This window comes from Mugil cephalus, chromosome 3 (assembly GCF_022458985.1).
Source record: "Mugil cephalus isolate CIBA_MC_2020 chromosome 3, CIBA_Mcephalus_1.1, whole genome shotgun sequence".
In the NCBI taxonomy this organism is placed as follows: domain Eukaryota; kingdom Metazoa; phylum Chordata; class Actinopteri; order Mugiliformes; family Mugilidae; genus Mugil; species Mugil cephalus.
Genome location: NC_061772.1, coordinates 22867106 through 22889489, shown reverse-complemented (window position 1 = coordinate 22889489; position 22384 = coordinate 22867106). Strand labels below are relative to the sequence as shown.

At 42.1% G+C, this 22384-nt stretch overlaps 3 protein-coding genes across 5 annotated transcripts in view; 2 read left to right on the top strand and 1 right to left on the bottom strand.

Moving 5' to 3' along the window:
* The first annotated feature begins 1502 nt into the window (after positions 1-1502).
* Positions 1503-12114, top strand: slc12a1 (solute carrier family 12 member 1). Its single transcript, XM_047581212.1, has 26 exons — positions 1503-1939; positions 2839-2979; positions 3281-3356; positions 4142-4237; positions 4627-4766; positions 4870-4980; positions 5091-5202; positions 5319-5446; positions 5655-5739; positions 5949-6106; positions 6202-6309; positions 6414-6537; positions 6743-6844; positions 6959-7114; positions 7198-7297; positions 7376-7487; positions 7608-7748; positions 8351-8457; positions 8564-8646; positions 9018-9143; positions 9800-9928; positions 10223-10334; positions 10543-10629; positions 10736-10871; positions 10969-11036; positions 11147-12114. The coding sequence occupies exons 1-26, from the start codon at positions 1691-1693 to the stop codon at positions 11280-11282; spliced, it is 3123 nt and encodes a 1040-aa protein (XP_047437168.1). The 5' UTR covers positions 1503-1690; the 3' UTR covers positions 11283-12114.
* Positions 12115-14395: 2281 nt separating this feature from the next.
* Positions 14396-17157, top strand: dut (deoxyuridine triphosphatase). 2 transcript variants are annotated; one of them, XM_047580051.1, is made up of 7 exons: positions 14396-14580; positions 15250-15400; positions 15675-15766; positions 15878-15922; positions 16020-16094; positions 16590-16660; positions 17022-17157. In XM_047580051.1, the coding sequence occupies exons 1-7, from the start codon at positions 14466-14468 to the stop codon at positions 17076-17078; spliced, it is 606 nt and encodes a 201-aa protein (XP_047436007.1). In that variant the 5' UTR covers positions 14396-14465; the 3' UTR covers positions 17079-17157. The 2 variants fall into 2 exon arrangements, with proteins under 2 accessions (XP_047436007.1, XP_047436008.1); XM_047580052.1 differs by lacking the exon at positions 14396-14580 and having other exon boundaries at positions 14588-15400.
* A 313-nt stretch (positions 17158-17470) lies between these two features.
* The window catches only part of fbn1 (fibrillin 1), a 59259-nt gene continuing 54345 nt past the window's right edge, over positions 17471-22384 (bottom strand). For both annotated transcript variants that reach the window (XM_047580049.1, XM_047580050.1), the window contains 6 exons: positions 22178-22294; positions 20993-21121; positions 20782-20901; positions 20202-20433; positions 19938-20121; positions 17471-19171 (listed from right to left, as the gene is read on the bottom strand). In XM_047580049.1, the coding sequence (XP_047436005.1) occupies positions 18785-19171; positions 19938-20121; positions 20202-20433; positions 20782-20901; positions 20993-21121; positions 22178-22294 (1169 nt within the window). In that variant the 3' untranslated portion in view covers positions 17471-18784. The remainder of the gene's footprint in view (positions 19172-19937; positions 20122-20201; positions 20434-20781; positions 20902-20992; positions 21122-22177; positions 22295-22384) is intronic.

The window sequence follows — 22384 nt, the reverse complement described above, 5'->3', positions numbered from 1 at the left end:
CTACCCTGACAAATCTCAGGTAACCTACAAGGTTTACACAGCTGTTAATTTATTGTTGCTATTTAAAATGTAGCAATCGGGAACCACGTCTGCAGATGTCCATGTCCCGTGCATTTAAAGGCTTGTTTCGTGTTGCAGAGCAAGGTTTGATAAATGCTGCAGTGGGATTTGTCTACCTCTTTAAAGCCCTTCGGTCATTAAGCAGAGTGCAGATTGCCTTACTCTCTGTGCATATAGTTGTAAGAGCACCTGCGGCTACTGTGCAGGCTCAACGGATCTCAGAGGAGCAGTGTGTGGCAGGGAAATGTCATGCAGCCTCCATAATAAAAAGGAATCACCTTCATTTCAAGTTCAGACTGCTGGAGAGTCAGAGTCAGACCTGATGATCCCAAACTGCACAGACAAAACAGCTGCTTCACTACAAAGAGTCAACTCACAAAAGAAGTGAGGCAGCAAGGAAAACTTCTACTACCAGTGTAGTCAATGTGCCCCAAACGGACAGTTTTCTTTCCTCAGCATGACTCAGTATTACTCTTGTAGAGAAAAAAAATAAAAAATCACATCAGCTTTGAACCCCGGTGTTTCGAATCCGATAAGCGCCGTGAAATTGATTGCCACCTTTCAATCCGAACATAAAAACACGTGCTGGAATATTTTTCTCAGCTTGCAATACATCCAAGGTCAGGCTTCAAGTCATTAGCCTGCCTTTCACTGTGTGCATAAATCACCGTGGTATATCAGTAATAAGGAAGTTTACCTGTTAAGAGGTCTTTTAAAGGCACTTTAGAAGTCATGTGGCCTGAGTGAAGTGCCTCCGGCATGTTCCTGTAATTCATGGTCTTATATTAACTCTCTTTTTCCCTATGAATCCTGCACTTGCCAACCCAATAGCGTTCCCTCCTAACAGTTTGTGACAAACACCATTATTAGAGGTAACCTTTATTTAATTAGTTATATAAATCTTGTGAGCCCAATATCGTATTCGCTGTATGAACTGTTCTGCCTCTGTAGATTCAATTTGACTAGATACTATTGAAAATTAAGATTTTTATGTTGTTTTTTTTTTATCAAAGTCACATTCAGTCTATAGGCTGAGAAACCTTGAAAACTTTCCTTCAGTATATAGCCTTTCTTCAAATGGGAACTTCCTTGTGGCTGTTTCCAGGTGAATCATCGTAAGGGCCCATAGGTCTGAGGAAATACTTCTCAAAGTCCCATAAACTGCAACCAGAACAACATGTGCTGTTTCCCTGCACTTCAGACAATAATATTAGTAATCAATTCTCCTGAACCCAGGCAATGAGCGCCTTTATCTCTCGCTTGGCGTTTATGACTCGGTTAATCGTTAAGCAATGCCTTTGTGTCCCCGAGGATGGAGCAAGGACATATCTGACACCCCTCGTTCAGTTTTCTGAGGGTTGATCCAGAGAATCAGCCAATGACTGACAGGCAGTGTATGACCCTGGGATCTAGGATATAAAGGTAGGCCATTCAAACCAAGCTCACATCAACAAGAGCAGCGGAAGTGTGCTCTACTTTCCTAGGCTAGTCTATTCATCAATAAACAAGGATAACCACGCCGGTTGAGGCAGTGTTCAGCTCTTTTAAAAGGCAGTTGGATGTCTGAAGACTTAAGACCTGCGCTGCTGTTTTGATTTGCTGACTGTTTAAGTCTGAGAACCTCCTTGTGATGGAGAGGTTCAGCTCGAACAGAGGGGAGCATGTTAACCCCGCTTATGACTCCAATCTGGATGAACCTCCAGTCTACGAGGAGCCTACCAGGGACCAACGGACTGTCCGGCCCTCGGTGGTCAGTGCTTTTGGCCACGACACTTTAGACCGCGTGCCCAACATTGACTTCTACCGCAATGCAGGCAGCGTGAGTGGTCACAGGGCCGTGCGACCATCCCTGCAGGAGCTCCACGATGTGTTCCACAAGGTAAGCGTGCGTGCATTTGACTAAAGTTTCAAGTTCAACTCTGAATAATAAAGTGCTTTGCCATTTATAATCTATTCCTGTCAATAAGTGTTGCAGTAATAAATGCTCTGCACACTTTCCTTTTCAATATGCGCGGTTGTCCTTCACGTCACCTCTTGCAGAAAGTAACTCCAACCTGTTGTTCTACACAACTCAAGGCTGTGTAACGGTCATTTTTGTGCTCCTTAGCTACACGGGTCATCCATTCAGATTAAAGACTCAAAACAAAGGCAGTTGGGGTAGTTTACTAGTGTTTAATCATTCAAAAACCGTCCACAGTTCAGTCATTATCTCTTTATCTAAAACCTTGTAAAACTAAAAAGAACACCAAAAGTTATTTCTGGTGCTCAGGGGCAGTTAACAGCACTGACACATATACGAGTTTTTACTGCGTTTTATTAGGCCACATTGCCAAAGAGATGGGGTCATAGGTCAGCTGGGTTTATAGGCTGCGATAGATTAGTATTTCTAAACAGATTAATTTTTTAGCGCTCATTCTGTCAGGTAATGAAAGATATAATTTGCACTAACACGCTAGGGCAGATTTTGTGGCTGCGTGCGTCTGTGTCGGTGATCAGCGATAGGGTTTTAAAAATATTCACTGGGACACATCAGTGTTTCATGTAACATTCTGCCATAAATAACACATGTATTACAGAGAAAGCAGAAAAAACACTAATGCACACGCTGACAATAAAATAAGTTCTGCGTCCAAAAATGGGAGAACAGACGCAGACATATTTTTTTATTATTTAATCTTATCATTTCTAATAATTCTTATCATTAGTAAACGTATATCAAGTATGCTAAAGTCACAGTTATCACGATATCTCACTATGTTTCTGCTTATTTTTTAACAGAATGGAGCGATCTCCATCCCAGACACTGTGGAGGACGACGGTGAGGGGAGCGACGGGACCCTCTCCGAAGATCTGGAATCTGGCACTCCCGTTGAAAAGGTCCAAGAAGGAGTGAAGTTCGGCTGGATAAGGGGTGTCCTGGTGAGTTATATTGGGCCATTGCGAGCTCCCCCCCTGTTTTTATACGAGCAGGGTCACTCGTTACTGTGACCTGACGAGAAGAGACCCCATGTGTCCCAATAACGCTGTGGGGGTCAAGTGGGAACCTTCAAGGCCAGAGTGTGGCGGTCATTTGCATTTGAGCTGCTCCTGGTCAATTGTGTTTCTGGCAAAATCGAGATAAAACATGTTGTTGAAAATTAAAAAAGGGAGACGATGTGTTCAAATTATGACTAAAAGTGAAGAATTTGAACTTAAACTTTAAACCTGTTCTCATCCACAGGTACGATGCATGCTGAACATCTGGGGTGTCATGCTGTTCATCCGTCTGTCCTGGGTGTTTGGACAAGCAGGCTGGGGTAAGTGAGTCAAGCGCATATCTGTCCTTGTCCCACGGGACTCTAACAAAGAGTGTCCTAAGGCCTTAATGTGCATTTTAACTGCCTTTCCCATTGTTTATTCTATTTTAATTCCTACATTTTTAAGAGGAGTTTTTTTTGCCGTTCCCATTACACAGCTCTGGTTAGGTTGGGAACGGTCGCTGTTGTAGGTCTGTAAAAACTTCACTAGATTAGACAAATGATCGCGACTCGGTGGAGTCAGTTTCCATCAGTGAATCCTAAAATGGTCCTGTCTGGGGCAAAAGCAGACAGATCCTACAAATATGTGATCCGGCGACGAATTAGCATGCCGTTAAGCAGTGATTGTAGGTAATCCTAGAGACACTTAACGAATTACATAGTTCTCCTCTCGTTTGCGGGGAAGGACCAAATTGCTGCTAATTCAATTGAAACAGCCTTACTGAGCTCCCGCAATAACCGCTCAAGGTCTTATCCGAGAGCCGAACTTTCGCTGAGCAACATTAAAAAGTGTGAGACAAAGAAAGAGGAAATTCTAAGAATAGCTGAATGTGTTCACTGATCAACCAGCACCCGCTTTTGTTCAGACGCTGTAAAACTAAATGGTTTCGAAGGGGCAGAGAAATCCGACCAGGTTACGGCTGAGGACTCTCAGTGTGTTACCGTGGGGAGAAAAGTTTCATTTCACACAGAGCATTGCGTGACTGATCGTTTAAACATAATGCCCGAGGAAAGTGGAGTGAATAAATAATTATTTTAAGCTGTTACGTGTGTGTGCTTTTCAGGTCTGGGAATTGTGGTCATTCTTCTCAGCTGCGTGGTCACCACCATCACTGGCCTTTCCATGTCTGCCATTTGTACTAATGGCGTAGTGAGAGGAGGTAAGTCAATGGATTTCCAACCCACATAAGACAACTTAATGTACAAGAATTTGACAAGTGACAAGTGAATTAAATGTGGCTATTGATTAACCTTTCATTGCCTTCATAACTCACCAGAACCACCGCCGCCAACACCAGCAGTTAAAACATTATTTATAAATTTCTACTCCCTGCGATAACACACACTCGTTTTTGACATCAAATATTTTATCGAGAGGACGTCCAGATAAGCCCTCAAACCTGCACCTGAATGTCAGGACCTGGGGCCTTTTCCTGGTTTTATGACTTGCCTACCTACCTCAGTCCCGACATGAAATCAATCACTCAGTGACGTGGCAATTAATCATCCACTAATGTATGTACGCCTGTGCTTCATTTTGTCATTTCAGGTGGAGCCTACTACTTGATATCTCGCAGTTTGGGACCAGAGTTTGGCGGGTCAATTGGTTTAATCTTCGCCTTCGCCAATGCAGTGGCCGTGGCCATGTATGTGGTGGGATTCGCGGAGACGGTCGTCGATTTGCTCATGGTGTGAGATTTTACCGTTATAAAGTCGTTAATGAAGGAGTTGTGGAAATGTCTATTTGCAAAGCATTGAACACTGGCTTGTACCTCTTCCCTGACACTCTCAGGAGCACGATCTCCTCATGGTGGATCAGATAAACGACATCAGGATCGTCGGTGTCATCACGGTGGTGCTGCTCTTGGGCATATCCGTTGCTGGAATGGAATGGGAGGCAAAGGTAAGAGATGAATATTTTTTTTTTTTACTGGTAGTTCACTAGTCTCTGGGCTCGTTCTGATAAAGTGTCCTAATTTAACTTTAATCCTCTTCTTTCATTTCTCCCCACAGGCACAAATTGTCCTACTCATCATCTTGCTGGTGGCCATCGTGAACGTGTTCGTGGGAACATTCATCCCTGCAACCGAAGATAAGAAATCCAAAGGCTTTTTCAATTACGACGGTAAGAAGCGTTCTCCAAACCAACGCTCCTCCTCAAAGCAAATGAGATTGTATCCGTTCACGCAGTTCATTTTCTCTCTTCCTTTCTATTTGTCCCCCCTTTTTTTTTTCTCACAGCCAAAATCTTCATGGAGAATTTTACTCCGGATTTTAGGGGTACAGAGACATTCTTTTCAGTGTTTGCCATCTTTTTCCCTGCGGCTACGGGCATCCTGGCTGGAGCCAACATCTCTGGAGACTTGAGGGTAAGTTTTCATTATCATTAGCGGCTACGGTACACAGGCTTCTAAATAAATTGCTATAGGTTATTAAAAAAGTCTATTCTGTAAATAAATCAGTGGGGTTGCATCAGAAACACCTTTCACTAATTAATTAATTGATTTTTTAGCTTTTATTTTTATTTACAGAAACTTTTTTCTTCATAAAATGACATTGACCTGTGTTATTTTACAGGATCCTCAGGCTGCCATACCTAAAGGTACCTTGTTGGCCATCCTGATCACTGCAATCACCTACCTGGGTGTGGCCCTTTGTGTCTGTAAGTACAATCATTTATAAAAATTCAAGTGAATGAAATTACTCACTGGTTATAGTTTTGCTCTGATTTAGACTTATTCATAAGAACAATATCATGCCCATTCAGCCAGAGAATTTTCTAGGCTTCTAGAATATCACATGAAAACATTGTATTTTAAAAAAAAGAAATACCAAGCAATGCATCTGTTCCCTTCTTTTTTAATTAAACAGCTGCTACTGTTGTCCGTGATGCCACCGGAAACATAACGGACCTCATCGCTCCTGGAACAATATGTAACGGTTCAGCAGCTGTTGCCTGTGAACTTGGTTATGATTTCTCCTCCTGTGCAGTAGACACATGCAAATTTGGCTTGATGAACAACTTCCAGGTACACACCCTTCTAAGATTAACCGTCATACGAGAGGATCCTTTTCTTTAACTCCCAAAACCATTAATGGTCCCTGCTAATCTCTTCTGACTCAGGTGATGACCATGGTGTCTGGGTTTGGTCCACTCATCATCGCTGGAACATTTTCAGCCACACTTTCCTCAGCCTTGGCTTCCCTCGTCAGTGCGCCTAAAGTCTTCCAGGTCAGTAACTAAGTCTTTTCAAATGCAGTGCAGGTAAAAATGTTTTAGAGAAACTGAACTGACTTTTGGAGATATTTTCTAACCCGAGTTCTGTCCCTCCTCAGGCGTTGTGTAAGGACAACATCTACAAGATCCTGCACTTCTTTGCCAAAGGTTATGGCAAGAACAACGAGCCGATCCGTGGCTATGTCCTCACATTCATTATTTCTGTGGCCTTCATTCTCGTTGGTGAGTCATAGTTGGACTGCAGCATCTCAGCGTCCTTACAATTAACTGACACCTTATATTTTATGAATTTCATACCTAAGCGCATATGATTTCACCTCACAGAGACAAAATTAACCAAACTGAGCTGCTTCTTATGCATATTCACATGTATTTCATGTTCCAAAGTCAAAGCAACTCAGATTCTTTTTTTTTTTTGTCTTTGCAGGTAATCTCAACACCATCGCTCCTATCATCTCAAACTTCTTCCTGGCATCGTATGCTCTCATTAATTTCTCCTGCTTCCATGCATCCTACGCCAAGTCTCCAGGTTGGTCTCTACACAGCAGCATACAAATTAGCGTTTTTTTTTCTTATGACCATCCATCCATCCAGTACCATACGCTTTTTGCTTTTATCCTGAATTTTTCTTTTTTTTCTTCAGGTTGGAGACCGGGCTACAAATACTACAACATGTGGCTATCCCTGATGGGAGCTGTGCTCTGCTGTGTCGTTATGTTTGTCATCAACTGGTGGGCGGCTCTACTCACATATGCCATTGAAATCCTCCTCTACATTTATGTCACAGTCAAGAAGCCAAGTGAGGAAGCATAAACGCGTGAAAACACTCCACATTCGCGATGGCGCGGTGGTTAAACTAACCAACTTTCATTTCATCTCCAGACGTGAACTGGGGTTCGTCGACACAGGCTGTGACGTTTGTGAGCGCAGTCAGCAACGCTCTCTCGCTGTCTGGCGTAGAAGATCACGTCAAGAACTTCAGGTAAAAAGCTGCACTGCTGGACTGAGGGGATGTTTTAAGAAGCCGTGACACTGTAAAACATTCTTGTTTCTTTTATAGGCCTCAGATCTTAGCACTGACAGGTTCGGCACGAAGCAGACCAGCTCTCCTGGACCTGGCTCACTCCTTGTCTAAGAACTATGGCCTCTGTCTCACAAGTGAAGTGTTTGTGGTAAGTTACTTGTCATGCAATTGATGATCAAATATGAAGCAGGTATGAAGTTTAGGGTCATGTCTTTGGGATATCTTAGCTCCTAACAACAAACTCTTCCACATGTTGTGATCTCTTTAGGGTCCAAGATCGGAGGCCCTGGAAGAGATGAATTCAGGAATGGAGAAGAACCAGTACTGGCTGAGGAAGACCAAACGCAAGGCCTTCTACACTGCCGTGGCTTGTGACAGCTTCAGGGAAGGAACCGAGAGTCTGCTGCAGGTCAGTGCGGACACCCGTCTCCGATAAAACTGCAACAGAACGAGCATAGTGCACTCGATTAAAGTGTAACTTTGATAAAAAGGCGATTTTGTAGAATAAGGATTTACTGACTCATTTCGTCCTCACAACACTGAGTATCTATTGCTTTGTTATGACTCCGAACGAGATCTATCGCAAGGATCTGGCCAGGGCATTATTGCAGGAGGTTGAAGAGGAAGGAGTTCACGAGAAGGAGGAAAACAGTCTTATTGCTCGGACTATCACACTCGAGATAAGGCCTCTGTTCATTGTCAGGATTGCTTACTTCAAACAGCACGACAGATTAAGAGCTATAATTGATTAACACTGCACTGCACGAGTCCTTGCAGACGGTTTGAGATCTGCTGATTGACCTGGTCTTAACTTCTGGCAGTAAAACTGCTATTGCTTGAGTCTGGGAGGCTTTGAAACTTTCTGGGAACTGTTTTTTTGTTGCTTTCTCAAGTTAATGAAGACACCAGGTTTTACAACCCACCGTTGAGATGGTGCTGGTGTTGCTTCAGTCATCAACTCATTTTGATTTGGGGGTATTATCTTTACGAGTTTTGCGCTCCTCTTTACAGGCTTCTGGTCTTGGTCGTATGAAGCCTAACATACTGATGATGGGCTTCAAGAAGAACTGGAGGACCTCAGGTTCAGAAGCAGTGCAGAGTTATGTGGGAATACTTCAGTAAGTCCCGAGTACACCTACACGCATATGAAACAATAACACACAGCCGTTAACATGGGCAAGTGATCTGGGACTTGAACGCCTGTCTTAATTCTCTTTTGGACAGTGATGCATTCGACTTTGAGTACGGGACAGTGATACTGAGGATGAACCAGGGACTGGATGTGTCGCACATTGTCGAGGCAGAAGGTCAGTTTGAAACTGAGTGGATATGAAGAAATGTGTATATATAAATAAAAAGCAAACATGTTCCAAAACCAAAACTGTGGAAATTCACTGGCTTTAAAATATGCTTCTAATCTGTCAAACAACCACAGGATTAATAAAAGTAACTATCAGACATTGCAGAGGTGCTGTCACGACAGCCCACAGTAAATGATAATAATAAAAAGAACATTGATAAGCCAGGTCAGCTTACAGATTACAGAGTATTACAACAGTAGTTGGCAAACAGATAAGAGGCTACAATAATTTGTGCCCCTGTAGGAATCCTATACAATAAAAAGCGAATGAACGTTGCCCATATTCACAGCGATGGGACGTATGATTCTGTCTTTCAGAGGAGATGTTGAAGGCAGCACGAGAGCAACAGGCACTGGAGGATGAGATGATGCCAAACGGAGGGAAACCAAAGGGGCTGTTCAGGAAGTCCAGGAAATCATCTCAGCAAGTCCTCACGACCAGAGGTATCTATCAGATTATTGGTTTGCACTCGACATTTAAAGCGGCTTTGAGGGCGGCTGCGCTCTTTAAGTACGTGGTAGTATCTTTCTCATGCTCTCATATTTCCAGTGAGTCAGAGAATAAAAACAACATACATTTAACAAATGAAACCGATGACTCACGTCTTTTTTTTTTTTTTGGAGTTTTCTCCACCCCCATATTGAGTTATAATTGAATCAAACGCTTTGACTAAAGAGATCTCCGAGGGTGTAATCCAATAATATGGTCCCTTTCGTTCCAGTTTGAAGAGCATCTCTTAAGAGCATCGCTTTAACCCAGACAGCCGAGGGTGGTTGCAGCCTCTTGCTCAATCCATCTCTGTCTCTGTATCACACACACACACACACACACACACACAAACACGCGCCTCACCACTGAGCTGCATCTTGGCAAGACGGCGGCGGTTGTTAGTACACAATCTGCATCCCACTCACTGGAACATTAGACCTGAGAGATGGCTGTTCCTGCTGATGTAAAGTCAGCTTTTAATCTTAGTTCGCAACTGCTTCCCCCAGCTGACGTAATTTTCCACACTCTGTCAATGAATTGCATCCACCCCCCGTCCGGCATTGCTCTCATTTCTCCTATCATTTTTTCTCCCCCCCCCACCCTCCTCCAGTGTCGGTGTGTGGCCCTCCACCCGTGCAGGTTGCCAGGATGAATGAGAAGCTGATGGAGGCCAGTGCTCTGTTCAAGAAGAAACAGCCTAAAGGCACCATTGATGTGTGGTGGCTGTTTGACGATGGAGGTGGGTGTTGGTTCCCATAAATGTTTTAAGAAATGCGCACACAGGAACAAATCACACATCTTCCTCAATAATATACAGACAATATGGAAAGAAAAAAAAAAGATAAATAATAAAAAGCAAAAACTGAGATATCGTGGTGGAAAAAATTATCTTGAATAAACTTAGACTTAGTCTCTAAAAGCCACAAATAAAAATATATACATCATATTTTTGTCAATGAAAGCAAGTGGATTTTGTGTGATGGTTTTACAATAAATAAATAGCTAAACTAATAAAGTGTTTCCCCCCTCCCAGGTCTTACCCTGCTGCTCCCCTACATCCTTACCACCAGGAAGAAGTGGAAGGACTGTAAATTAAGGATCTTCATTGCAGGACAACCTGGACGCACTGAGCTGGATAAACAGGAGTGAGTAAACAGACTTACGTTTCTGTACCAACCATGGCTTAATCTGCAGAAGTTCGACTGGGTACATTAACCGGCAAAGTCGCGACGTAAAAAATTCATGAGCCGGCAGCAGCGCTTTATAGCAAGTTTTATTGAGCGTTAACTTTCAATAATTAGCTCCATTTACGAAAATGTGAAATTAACCCGTGTGTGACAATTTGACTCGCAGGATGAAGTCTCTGCTGCAGAAATTCAGAATCAACTGCAACGACATCAATGTGATCGACGACCTCCACGTCAAGCCCCGATCTGACAGGTGACTGCTTTTATTTTCATGCACTCTTAACATATCACAGCGTGATAAAACATTCACGCACAAGTATGTCATTGGTTACTCACGTTTTTCAAATGCGTTCCTGCAGCTCGAAGCAGCTAGACGACATGATTGAGCCGTTCCGCCAGCGCGGCGTGTCCAGAGACACGGTTCAGGCCGATGCCAAGCAGAAAGATCAACCCTGGAAAATCACCGACGAAGAGCTGGGCCAGTTTGAGGAGAAGGTAAACCAATTATTTAGTGGAGTTATTCATGTATACAACAGCAAAATCTGGTTGAAATAAAGTAAATAAATAAATAAATAATGTTGCCGTTTTGCAGACTAACCTCCAGGTCCGACTGAATGAGCTCCTCCAGGAACACTCCAAATCAGCCAATCTGATCATTGTGTAAGTATAACCAGATGTTTTCTATATAACATTCGACTACTCATCTTGATCCAGTGTTGGAAATAACTGTGTCTAACGTACTGTTTGCCCGTGGCGTTAACCCTCTGCAGGAGCATGCCCATTGCTCGTAAGGGATCTGTCTCGGACTTCCTCTACATGGCCTGGCTGGACGCTCTGACGAAGGACCTTCCACCGACTCTGCTCATCAGAGGAAACCACAAGAGCGTGCTCACTTTCTACTCCTGAGCACGTCACAGGCAACACTGCATTGTAGCGAGAAAGGAAAAAGATGATGGTACCAAATATGAACCGTGTTCATAAAGCTTGCAAGGACATGGATAATACTCAGTCTTCCAGACCAACACCAGCATTTAGTTAACAAAAAAAAACAAACACTTTTTTTCTTTCTATTTGGCTTCTGAAGACAAAATTTAACTTTCTGCTGCACGGAAGGTTCTACATAAATGCTGTCAATGAGGGACAAGACTTTTAAAAATAGAAAAATGCATTTCTGACATCGGCTTTGTGAATGTGAATGAGTCTGAACGGGATTTGGAGGTATTTGCAACAGTGGAAGAAAAAGTGGAAGGGTACAGAAAGGATTGTCTAGAAGTGAGATGTAGGCAGATAATTTTGGGTCCTATCGTGGTCAGATCAGTTCAATGAACAGAGACGGGGGCGGAGATGAAAGGCTGCTGCAATGGTTACACTGAGTGAGTGTGATTGTAAAATACATGTATATAGTAGATGGCTGACTTCATTAGTGGATATTTTTGAAAAGTTAAAACTTTCACAAATGATCAATAGCATTATATTTCTTATTTAGCCGCGGTAATAATGATTTTTTGATATTCACTTAATGTAAAATACACCTCATTTATATAGTTGTTTGTTTACCTGTTCCACATCATGTTGTTTCAATACTTTTAATGTTACTATCACAGCACACTTTTTGTTTAAGGCAAATTAAGGGGAAAAAAATAATCATGTGAACAAAATTCTTTAGCATATTTTAACTGACTGTCTTCTTTTTTAAATGTGTAATTGCGATCACATGAAATAAAGAATTAATACAATATTTCAGTTTTGTCATGCCTGTTTCTGTCAATACAAAAGAAGATGAGGTACTTTGTGTAGTAGTTGCTTTGTTTTCAGTCCAAACTACTTGTGTAGATCTATTTTAATTTACGAAACAATCAGTTTTAATATAGTTTTTAGTTATACAATGTTGTTTGTAGTTCGACACACAAGGGCTTCAAGCGGAAAACACCAGTCTAACGTGTGCACTTTGAAACCGGATAGATACAGTGGTGAAAAAAAGTTTTTGGAAACCCTTAAAATTTTTATACATGCTCAAACATTATCATGAAATATTTGTGGAAAAATCTATCAAAAGGTGTGGCTGCATTAGACAGGCACAAAAAAATATAAATTATATTTATTCTGTTTATTTGTTTACGAGAAAAAAACTAAAAAGAAAAACTAATTTCTTGACAGTTTAAATATGTCAGTTCTCAACATTGTCGGTATCAAAGTCAACGAATAACAGAGAATGTGTTCAAAACTGAAGCATCACATCTTAAAATTGATATTTAGTACTCTTTCCATTAGCATGCATGCTCCCCACGAGCCTGTCAGGGTAATCTTGTCCCACTCTTCTTGAATTACTACTTTCAATTCTTCTAAAGTCTTTGGTTTGCATTTTGAAACAGACCTTTTGATAATCCACCACAGATTTTGAATGGGGCTGGAGCTGGGTCACTCTAAGACCTGGACACTGTGCTCCTGCAGTCAAGTTCTACTGGCCCTGGATGTTTGGCGAGCGGCATTATCTTGTTGGAACGTCCAGTTTGGGCCTCAACAGAACAGTGCACGTGCAGAATGGAGGTTTGGAGAATGGCACAATATTTGTCAAAGTTCAATGTGCCATCACAGACAGTGAGATGACCAGCAGCACTCATGCATCCCCAAACCATGATACTGCCTCCATCATGTTTGACTGTAGGTACTGTACATGCTGGAGATAATGCTTCACCTGGTCTTCTGAGTACCCTCACCTTAGCAGGAGGCAGATAAAGCTGGAAGCTGGACTCATCTGACCACAGAATCTTCTTCCAGTTCCTGACTGTCCAGTTCTTTTGTGCTTGGGCCCGACGACGCTGACCCCTGTCTCTCATTGATCAGGGGCTTCTGGACAGCCTTGTAGGACCTTAAGCTATGATCTAAAAGTCGACCACGTTGCCGGTGGAACACTGAACACCAGTTTGGTTTGACCACTACTGTTGGAGCTCCTGTGATGTCATTCGGGGGGTGTCCCTGCACAAACGGATCAGGATGCATCTGCACTTCCTGGCAATCTGGCAGCAGCTGTACCCTTCCTGGCTGATTTTTTGTTTTTACATTTGAAGACAATTCAGGCCCTGCATTACCAAAGAACTTATTTAAAAAAACAATTAATCACCTCATTCATGTCATTTTTCTTGTCCAAACACCTTTAACATTGTCTTTATTATCATCTAATATTTTATGATAGTGTTTCTTAGATCTTCTTACAATAGTTGTTAGCTTGTTTCTATATTCATTTCTTGCCTCTTTGGTTCTCTGTTTTAGAAATTCTCAATAAAATGTGTTTTTCTTTTTGCAAGCATTCTTTAATCTCTTTATAATCCAATGTTGATCTTGTTTTGGTTTATTATTAATCAATTTTATAGGACCTGTTTTATTATATAATATTTTGATATATTATCAAGAATTCATCACATGCACAATTTATGTTCTATACTATAATTTTAATGGCATTTTTAAATGCATTTATTGAGTCTTTTGTTTTCACTCAACTGTATTCACTTTTTTTCCACTTTATTTAAATCAGAGCACTTTCGTACAAACCGATACAAATGTATGCATTTATAAGTATGTTATTATTTGAAGATGAACAATGATTTATGTAGATTTAGTCTGTAATGTATTTCCACAGGTGCAGCAATGGATTTAATATTTCAGATCTGAAACGATGATCACAAGTACAGCAAGATGATTAAGAAACTGGGGACAAAGTCGTCAGATTATCCTTACATCATCACATAATTACATAATGAGCACTGCCAAATGATTTTAAAACATTATTGACTCTATATTTAACCCTGTTATCAGATAATGACCACGGAATGGGTGACTTCTGGTGTGATATCAGGCAAAATGACTAAATGTCCAGTTAAATTACATCTACAAACCACCCAGACGTTTCAAAACAGTGCACAGTTCCTACATTTCTATCCAATTAAACGTTTTTGTTGACCTCAGCTGTCAGCTTGATCTGACATTGTGGATTGCGTGACTCAGGGTGCAGCAGGAGGAGGAGGAGCGTAGCTAACCTGAAAGGCTGGGAGGTGGTCAGCTGAGCTGAGCCGGTCTGAGCAGTATAACACTATGCCACCGCTGTTGCCAAGGCTAAAGGGACTTCAGCTATGCTCGTCGTTGTTTTATGCTGCTCCACATTTCTTGAGAAGAGACATCCGCACTCAAATGATCACTAAAAACAAAGGCAAGCAAGAGGTTAAGATGGACAAAGTTGACGTTAGCTTTGATAGCCTTTGATAGCATTTTGTAACTGACCGCTGTGAATTCATTACGCGACGTTATAACTTCTCTGTCTGGCCGCGTTAACAAAGACGTGACAGGCTACGTCTTAATGTAATGTATGAATAAAGCGAGGCTTATTAGTCATTGGCAGTTTTCATTTGCGTTAGCAGGCTAATGCATTTTTTTTTTACATATCGGAAGTAAAGTAATGTTTACATCTGCATCAACTCTCGCGAGAACCGGTTGAGCGACATTCTTTGGGAACTGTTGCCGCGGTTACGGAACCTACTAAGGTTTCTTTTTTCATTTCGCTACAGAACAGAGCACAGTGCTAACTACAGTGCTTTAGTGTTGTGGTAAGCTTTTGCCCTTAATTCTACTACATGTTTAGCCTGTTTAGCCGGTTTGTTTCATATCCGGGTGATAACGTTTTGAGGAGGGGCTTATTTGGCGGCGCAACTTCCTGCGCGGCAAAATCAAGAGCGCGCCAAGAAACTGGAGCAGAAGCAGTTATTGCTGTCTCTTTGTCTGCAGCTACTTAGTCTTTAGTCTGCACAAATTATTTAGCGTGCTTTAGGTTTTTTTTTTCTTTCTTTGAACTCTAAACTATTTGACAACATGCCCGCCCTAGAGGTTACAGACGCGTCTGCAGTTTCTCCATCAAAGAAGGCAAGGATTGAAACAAAAGAAGAAAGACCAGTCCTTAAATTTGCCAAACTCTCTGAGCATGCCACTACACCTACCAGGGGCTCATCTAAAGCAGCAGGATATGACCTTTACAGGTTGGTTGTACTTTAAAAATAATAATTAAAATTGTATTTGGTTCTACTGATGACTAATGGTAAATCAGTTTGTGCAGCTTTTTAATATTGTGGCCACATGCTGTAAACAACAACATCAAAAAAATAGAATAAATGAAAACACAGCTGCAGATATTACTTTACTAATTGTTAATGTTTAATTTGTCCTACTGCATAGATAATTTCTTTCCTGGTCGTCTGTTAGATGGCGATAAAGCGAATGCAAACCAGCTAACCTCACTTTGTATTTTAACAGTGCATACGATTACACCATTGGTCCCATGGATAAGGCCATTGTGAAGACAGACATTCAGATAGCAGTTCCACATGGCTGCTATGGGAGAGTGGGTGAGTGTTTGACACAATAATATATTGTCCTTCCTGTGTCTACGAACTCCATTTGAGTTCAGAGCTGTTGTAGTTAGATACACCCGCCCATAACTGTTATTTCCTCCCCAGCACCGAGATCCGGACTGGCGGCAAAGCACTTCATTGATGTCGGTGGTGAGTCTTTCTACTTACCTAATGAAATTATTATGAGGCAGTAGCGATAACCTTCGTCACGTTAGCCATTTTAATTAATGTGTTTGTTCTCCCTCAGCTGGAGTTGTAGATGAGGACTACAGAGGAAATGTGGGCGTTGTGCTCTTCAACTTCAGCAAGGAGACGTTTGAAGGTGAGTGGTGGTGTTAGTAAATTGGACCGTCGCCTTTTTTCATCGCCAGCATCAGCATGTACATTTAGTCCATGTCTAATGCCACACTGGCTACTCGATGAGTTCAGGACTCTGTGGTGTTGGCATCTAATGCAGGACTTCTCGTTAGTGCAGATAGTTCTTTGTGACTCTGGCTGTACAGGTTTATTGAATATGGAACAGATTCCTGCCTCGTGGCATTGTGTGTTATACAAATCTAAACTCATAAACCTTTAGACTTTTCTGTGCATACAAAAGGTTTAATGAGACTTTCGCATGTCTGATACCGAAACTGCATTCATGCAAACCAGTTGGACCACAAAGCTGAACCAAAGTTATCTTTAAAATTGAATCAACTTCCTGCTTGCACATTTTTTTAAGAGATTGCAAGACACAAACTGAATAAAAACTAAAGCGCTTTATGAAACGATGCATATATAAGTGTTTTTTTTTTCTTGGTTTCTATTCCTCTTTCAGTGAAGAAAGGTGACCGAGTGGCACAGCTGGTGTGTGAGAGGATCTGCTACCCAGATCTGATGGAACAAGAGGTAAACTGCAGTGTCATTATTGTACACAAATAAACACTCTAGTGCCAGTTTATTAGATACACTTAACTAAAAATGGATGAAGCATTCCTGCAATGAATACAAACTCCTTAAAGGTAATAATGTCAATTTTTGTCAACATAGTTTGGAATATGTGGTAATTTGAGGTTGCTGTTGAATTGTACTGTTGCCTGCCTCATATATTTTAATGAACAGGATAAAAAAATAAACAGCCCCACAAAGTACAGCCTTAACATGACTGCTAGATTTAAAATGAACATTTTTTCATATTTTCTGTTGTATTTTATTTCATCAGATTAACATGAATAATTAAGTAATAATAATAAAATGTGTTTTCTTTCAGACACTTGATGAGACAGAACGTGGTGCTGGAGGTTTTGGATCCACTGGACGCAACTGAAAGCTTCTAAGAGAGTTACGTCATATTATATATGTTTAGTGTTTAGTGTTCAGTGTTCAAATAAAGACAATATTTTGTACTTTGTGAGTCTGGTGCTTTTACTGAGCCTGACACCAATGTTTTTTTTTAAGTTTCCACTTGACTTGTGTTGTGTTCAAATGGTGACTTTCCACAAATGCCCACATGGGGGCGGTACAGGACAAGAATTATATCATGGCCTAAAACTGAACTCCATAACTGATTCCACCAGTATAATGTCAGAACTGAAACATTCAGAGCTCATGCTGCACTGCAGAAGAGTCCTCTATCATGAAGCCAGCAGCAGCAGCAGCCTGTTGAACTCGATTACGATCGTAATACAACCTGGATAAAGGGGAAACCACAGCACCGAGTACATGTACACCAAAAATGTTTTATTGTGAATTTACAACTAAACCCTCACTGATGTGAACAGAGAACACAGACTGGTGTCAGGCTGGTCCGTGGCAATGCAGCACTGATTTTACTTGTGAGAGGATGTGTGGCCACGAAGACCTCAGTGCATAATCATGAAGGCCCAGGTTTGGCATCATCAACGTGTTTTTCGTGTGTGCAGGTGTGTGTGTGTGTGTGTGTGTGTGTATGTATACACAGTTTACAAAGGAAGTAGTTGGTCATTATAAGCACCATTATGACACCCTCTATTCCAGGGGCTTCCTCTAGTTTACAAATGCTTCATAGATTAAAAAGTGGCATTGATTATTACAGTATAAACACAATTTACATGTAGTATAGAGGAGAGCAGACAGGCTATGAAGCTAGCTGTTACGGTTGCAAAGACATGAAATCTTCAGAATGGCTGATGAGATTGTATCTTGTTGACTACGGAGTTTTGTATAGTAGTGCAGTGCATTCACAAGTCTACGTGGAAGTGTTGCTAGCACCAGTAAATATGAATTATTCTAGTCAGTAGGAAAGATGGAAAAGCGTAGTTTAAATATGCAGTAGGAGTCATTTAATCTCAGACATGGCTAAATCTCAATAGTCCATTGTGGTTTTTCCTTTCCTCTCCTAATTATTCTCAATCTTTATCGTCTTCACTCCGTTAAGTTAAAACCAGGGGAAGGAGTGAAATGTCAACTTCCACGTATCTGGGTTTGTTCAGTCATTTACGTGAGGGGAGGAAATGAATTTATTTCAGACTATTGGGACTCGCCCCTTTTTTCTTCAACCTAAGCTGAGTTCTTTAAAACAAAAAAACAAAACAAAAAAAAAATATCAGCCTTTAGAGCTTTCTGCAGTCCACATGCCCTTCAAAGTGGCATCAGATTCCACATATCATTATACAACATTAACCCTACAATTAAAAACCCTATTCACACCCTCTCCAGTGCTTTGAGCGCAGCGGGAGTTGTGATGCCGGACAATATGTGTTTCATTGACTGAAATCTTCCATACTGCCCCGTTTCAGCTGGCATTTTCCGCAGAAATTGTATCTATGATATGCAGAATCATCTTTGGTAATCAAATAACCCAGTCCCTCCCTTCCCCCCCAAAAACCCCTTCTTGTCTCTTTGGTGGTGAGCCGTTCTCGCTGTTGGAGCAAGTAGAAGTTCCCCCTAACTACTGACCCAGAGTCAGAAATGTTTAGCCTTTTTTGGAGAGTGTGAGAATGACACTGGATCAGCAGCCGCTGGCAACATCTGCCTCTCTCAGTCTTGTGATGGTTAATGGAGAATGATCTGCACCCTCATCTTCAGTATGTCTCCCAGCTGTCCTGTGAGGTAGTCTTTATCATGTTGGTCCTCCAGCTCAGCCAGCTCCTTCTTCCTGTAGAGGGGCATACTGCTAATCTGAAGGGAGTACGCCCCCGGCACCAGGGCCTTCTTCTTGCTCAAATGCAGGTAGCTGATCCCTTCCCTCTGGTTGATTTTGAAATAGCCTTCCTCGTTTCCGTAGTCAATGCTGTAGCGTACATGGTCGCTGAGAGTGGACAAGGCTGGGGTGAAGACGAGGATTTGGTCCCGGTTGCTCAGGTCACTGATGTTCAGGTGGAACTGGAGAGTGTCCTCGATGTCCAAACTGGCCAGGCTGATCGTCTCCTTCTCAGTCAGCTGCAGAGAGGAAATGTGGTCAGACTTGATGCAGTAGATAGAGGATATGTAAAGCAGGGCTCTTTAGCGTTTTTCAGGCTGAGGACCCCAAACTGATGGAGATTAAGTAGGGACCCCCTACCAACTATATGGGTTCTATATTAAACTCGGCCTAGTGCTATTTATAAATATACATTATCACTATCATTTTGCATTCAATATTAAGCTATCTCTTTACTATACTACTACGTACGATTAATGTTAATGTGTGTTTAAAGAAATTTAAAAAATATACATATATATATAAAAAATGTCTAATCAACCAAAGATTTTGCGAACCCCCCTGCACTGCTTCCACAGACCCCCTGTTGAAGACCTATGATGTAGAGTAAATAAAAGAGATGTAAAATGACATGGCGTAGTAATAGTACATGACTGCTATGTTGACAAGATACAAGTAATAAGGTGCTCTAATGTTCAGTGTAACCCTGACCACCATTCATTTTTTAACATAAACTAAACACTAAATGACTGTAACCAAATCATAAAACCTTAGGTTACTCTTGCAACTTACTAGAAGTTCCTTGGACTCAGCAAATCTTTGCTGGAGTTGAGCACATCAGTGTCAGAGAGGGTAGAGACCCTCCCACTTTAAAAGGAAGTTTAAGTTTTAGATCCCGAACACGGGCCTCAGAAGGCCCATGTCCATTTTGGAGGCTCAAGGGAGACCTATACAATATCAGGCAGGTAGTCACAATGTTTTGCCTGATCAGTGTATACAGATTACCTGCAGGTTATCCACAGGATCCCCATGTGTTGAGTTGGTGCTGCGACGTTTGCGTCCCTTCTTGGGATAGCCGTTGATCTTACATTCGTAGCAGGCCTCGGGTGAGAGTGAATTATCGTCCTCCTCACCTCCTTGTCCTCCACCCGGGGCGCCACTTGTGAAGCCCAGGCCTGTGACACAGTGTCTACAACGACGAGAACAAAACCACCGCTCAGACAGAAATACCTACATCAGATTTCACTCGCAATCACCCACTTCACGTACCCTTGTCCTGCACGGAAGTATCCAGGCGGGCATCCGCAGAGGTAGCCCCCGTCCGTGTTCGAACATCCAAACTTGCAGGGGGTCTGGCTGGTGGAGCACTCGTTGACGTCCGTGCAGCCTCCGCTGGTCTGCTCGTAGTTGAAGCCAGTGGGGCAGAGGCAGCGGAAACTCCCAAGGGTGTTGTGGCATGACGCTCCCCCGCAGATCTGGCTGTTCAGACACTCGTTCTCATCTGGGACATGGGAAGTGGATGGGAAGTAAACACACAAGGGTTCATTCTGGTTAAAGGACACAAACAATACTGGGAACGGCTGCCACGAATGTTGTTCATACGGGAATAGACTCTAAACACTAAAAATAGAGGTTTAACCAGCTAATCTTGTTATTTTGGTTCACAGAGGGAAACAAATAACACAATTATTTTTTCTGTGCTTGAATTAGCTCAAATTATTTTATGAAATGAAGGATTGATACTTGTTCGCCGAGAACTTTAAGCCATTGTAGATTTTAACAACAAGGTAATAATGATGCACTGAAAGAAATTCAATTTAATATTCATGAAAAAAACAGTATAACTCACCAACACACTGGTTCCACTGGTAGTGCTGCAGGTAGCCTTGTGGACAGCTACATCTGTATCCACCCACTAAGTTCTGACATCCATGCTGACACCTGTGGTTACCGTCACACTCGTCCATATCTGTTGGGGACAAACGCACGGCAGAGCACTGTTAAGAGTCTTCTTTCTGTAACTAAGCTGATACCAAAGCTGATTCCAACAGTCCACAGACCTTCACAGTTTTGTCCGTTGGGATCCAGTGAGAATCCCCGCTGGCAGTCGCAATTGAAGCTTCCCGCGGTGTTCTGACAGACGCCATTGGATCCGCACAGATTTGGATCCGTTGCGCATTCGTTGTTGTCTACGGAGAGAGGCGGGGAGGTTCAGACATGGGTAAAACTGGAAACGTGATATAGAGACTGATTATGAGCCTGGTTTCGATGTGTTTTTTTTTCACTTTAAAATCCAAGCAGAGGTGAAAATAGGGCCGCACGAGTTGTTGGTACAAAGAATCTCACAGTCTGCACGAGGGTTCTTACATGTTATATCAGACCAGAGGAGGTAAACATGAAAGCTCATGCTTGACATTGGAATAAGTGGAAACAGCGTACATTATTTTGACTGACTTCTTCCACTGTGCTGATTAAAAACGATGCAATATGAACACAATCACGTTGTTCGAGCTGCTGAGAACCTAAAACCAGAATATCTCGTTATCTCTGCACTACAGCTGTTAGACGTTCGATCCCGGATCTTGTCACAGATCATTTCTTCCTTTTAAAGGTGCTCTAATACGTTCCCAACTTAGATCTCCGCTCGGTGCAACGGTCAACATATGGGAAACAGTGCTCAAAAGCGCAGAGGGAGTATCTACTGTCCCAAAACACTACCAGGCAGTCCAAGCATGGATCCCAGACAAGCACTGCTTTAAAGAAGAATCTGACAAACAGAGACTCGCGTCACATGTATGTTTCTCCAACCTCATTAATTATAATTTAATAACAAATTTCCAAATCTACAGCAAACGATTTGCCTGGGGTAATTCCCTTGGCCAGCGCTGAGGGTTCCCTGTCTTTGGTTTGACGTGACGTCATGGGAGCCACTTTATGGTCTGGAAAAAAGCTTGTGGTAGCCATGGCGATCCACAGCAATGTTCCATAACAAAGCACCGCTAAAGCCGCCATGACTACAACCCAGCCTAATAAGACCAGAGTGATATCAGGCGGAGTCCATTAACACTAAATGAGTATGTAAAGGTTAGACGAGACGGTCCTTCAGGGCTCTGTTATGAGCTGGGCTGGAATAAGACGCTACAAAGTGACAGGACAAAGTGTGTTTGAAGTGGGCGCAGGGTGAAACACGTAGCGAGTCCCTGTTTTTGTGCGGTGTAACTTCGTTCTTCCGTGCGTGTATTTACCGATGCAGGACGTGTGATGCTGGGTGAAGCCAGGAGGACATTTGCAGGTGAAGCCGCCGATGGTGTTAACGCACAAGAACTGACAGTAGTGCTGTTTGGTTGAACACTCGTCCAGATCTGGAAAAAAAAAAGCAATATGAAATAGAATTTTTTTTAAAAAAGAGTTAAGACTGCTAACTGTTTTTTATAGTGCTTTTAAGATACAGT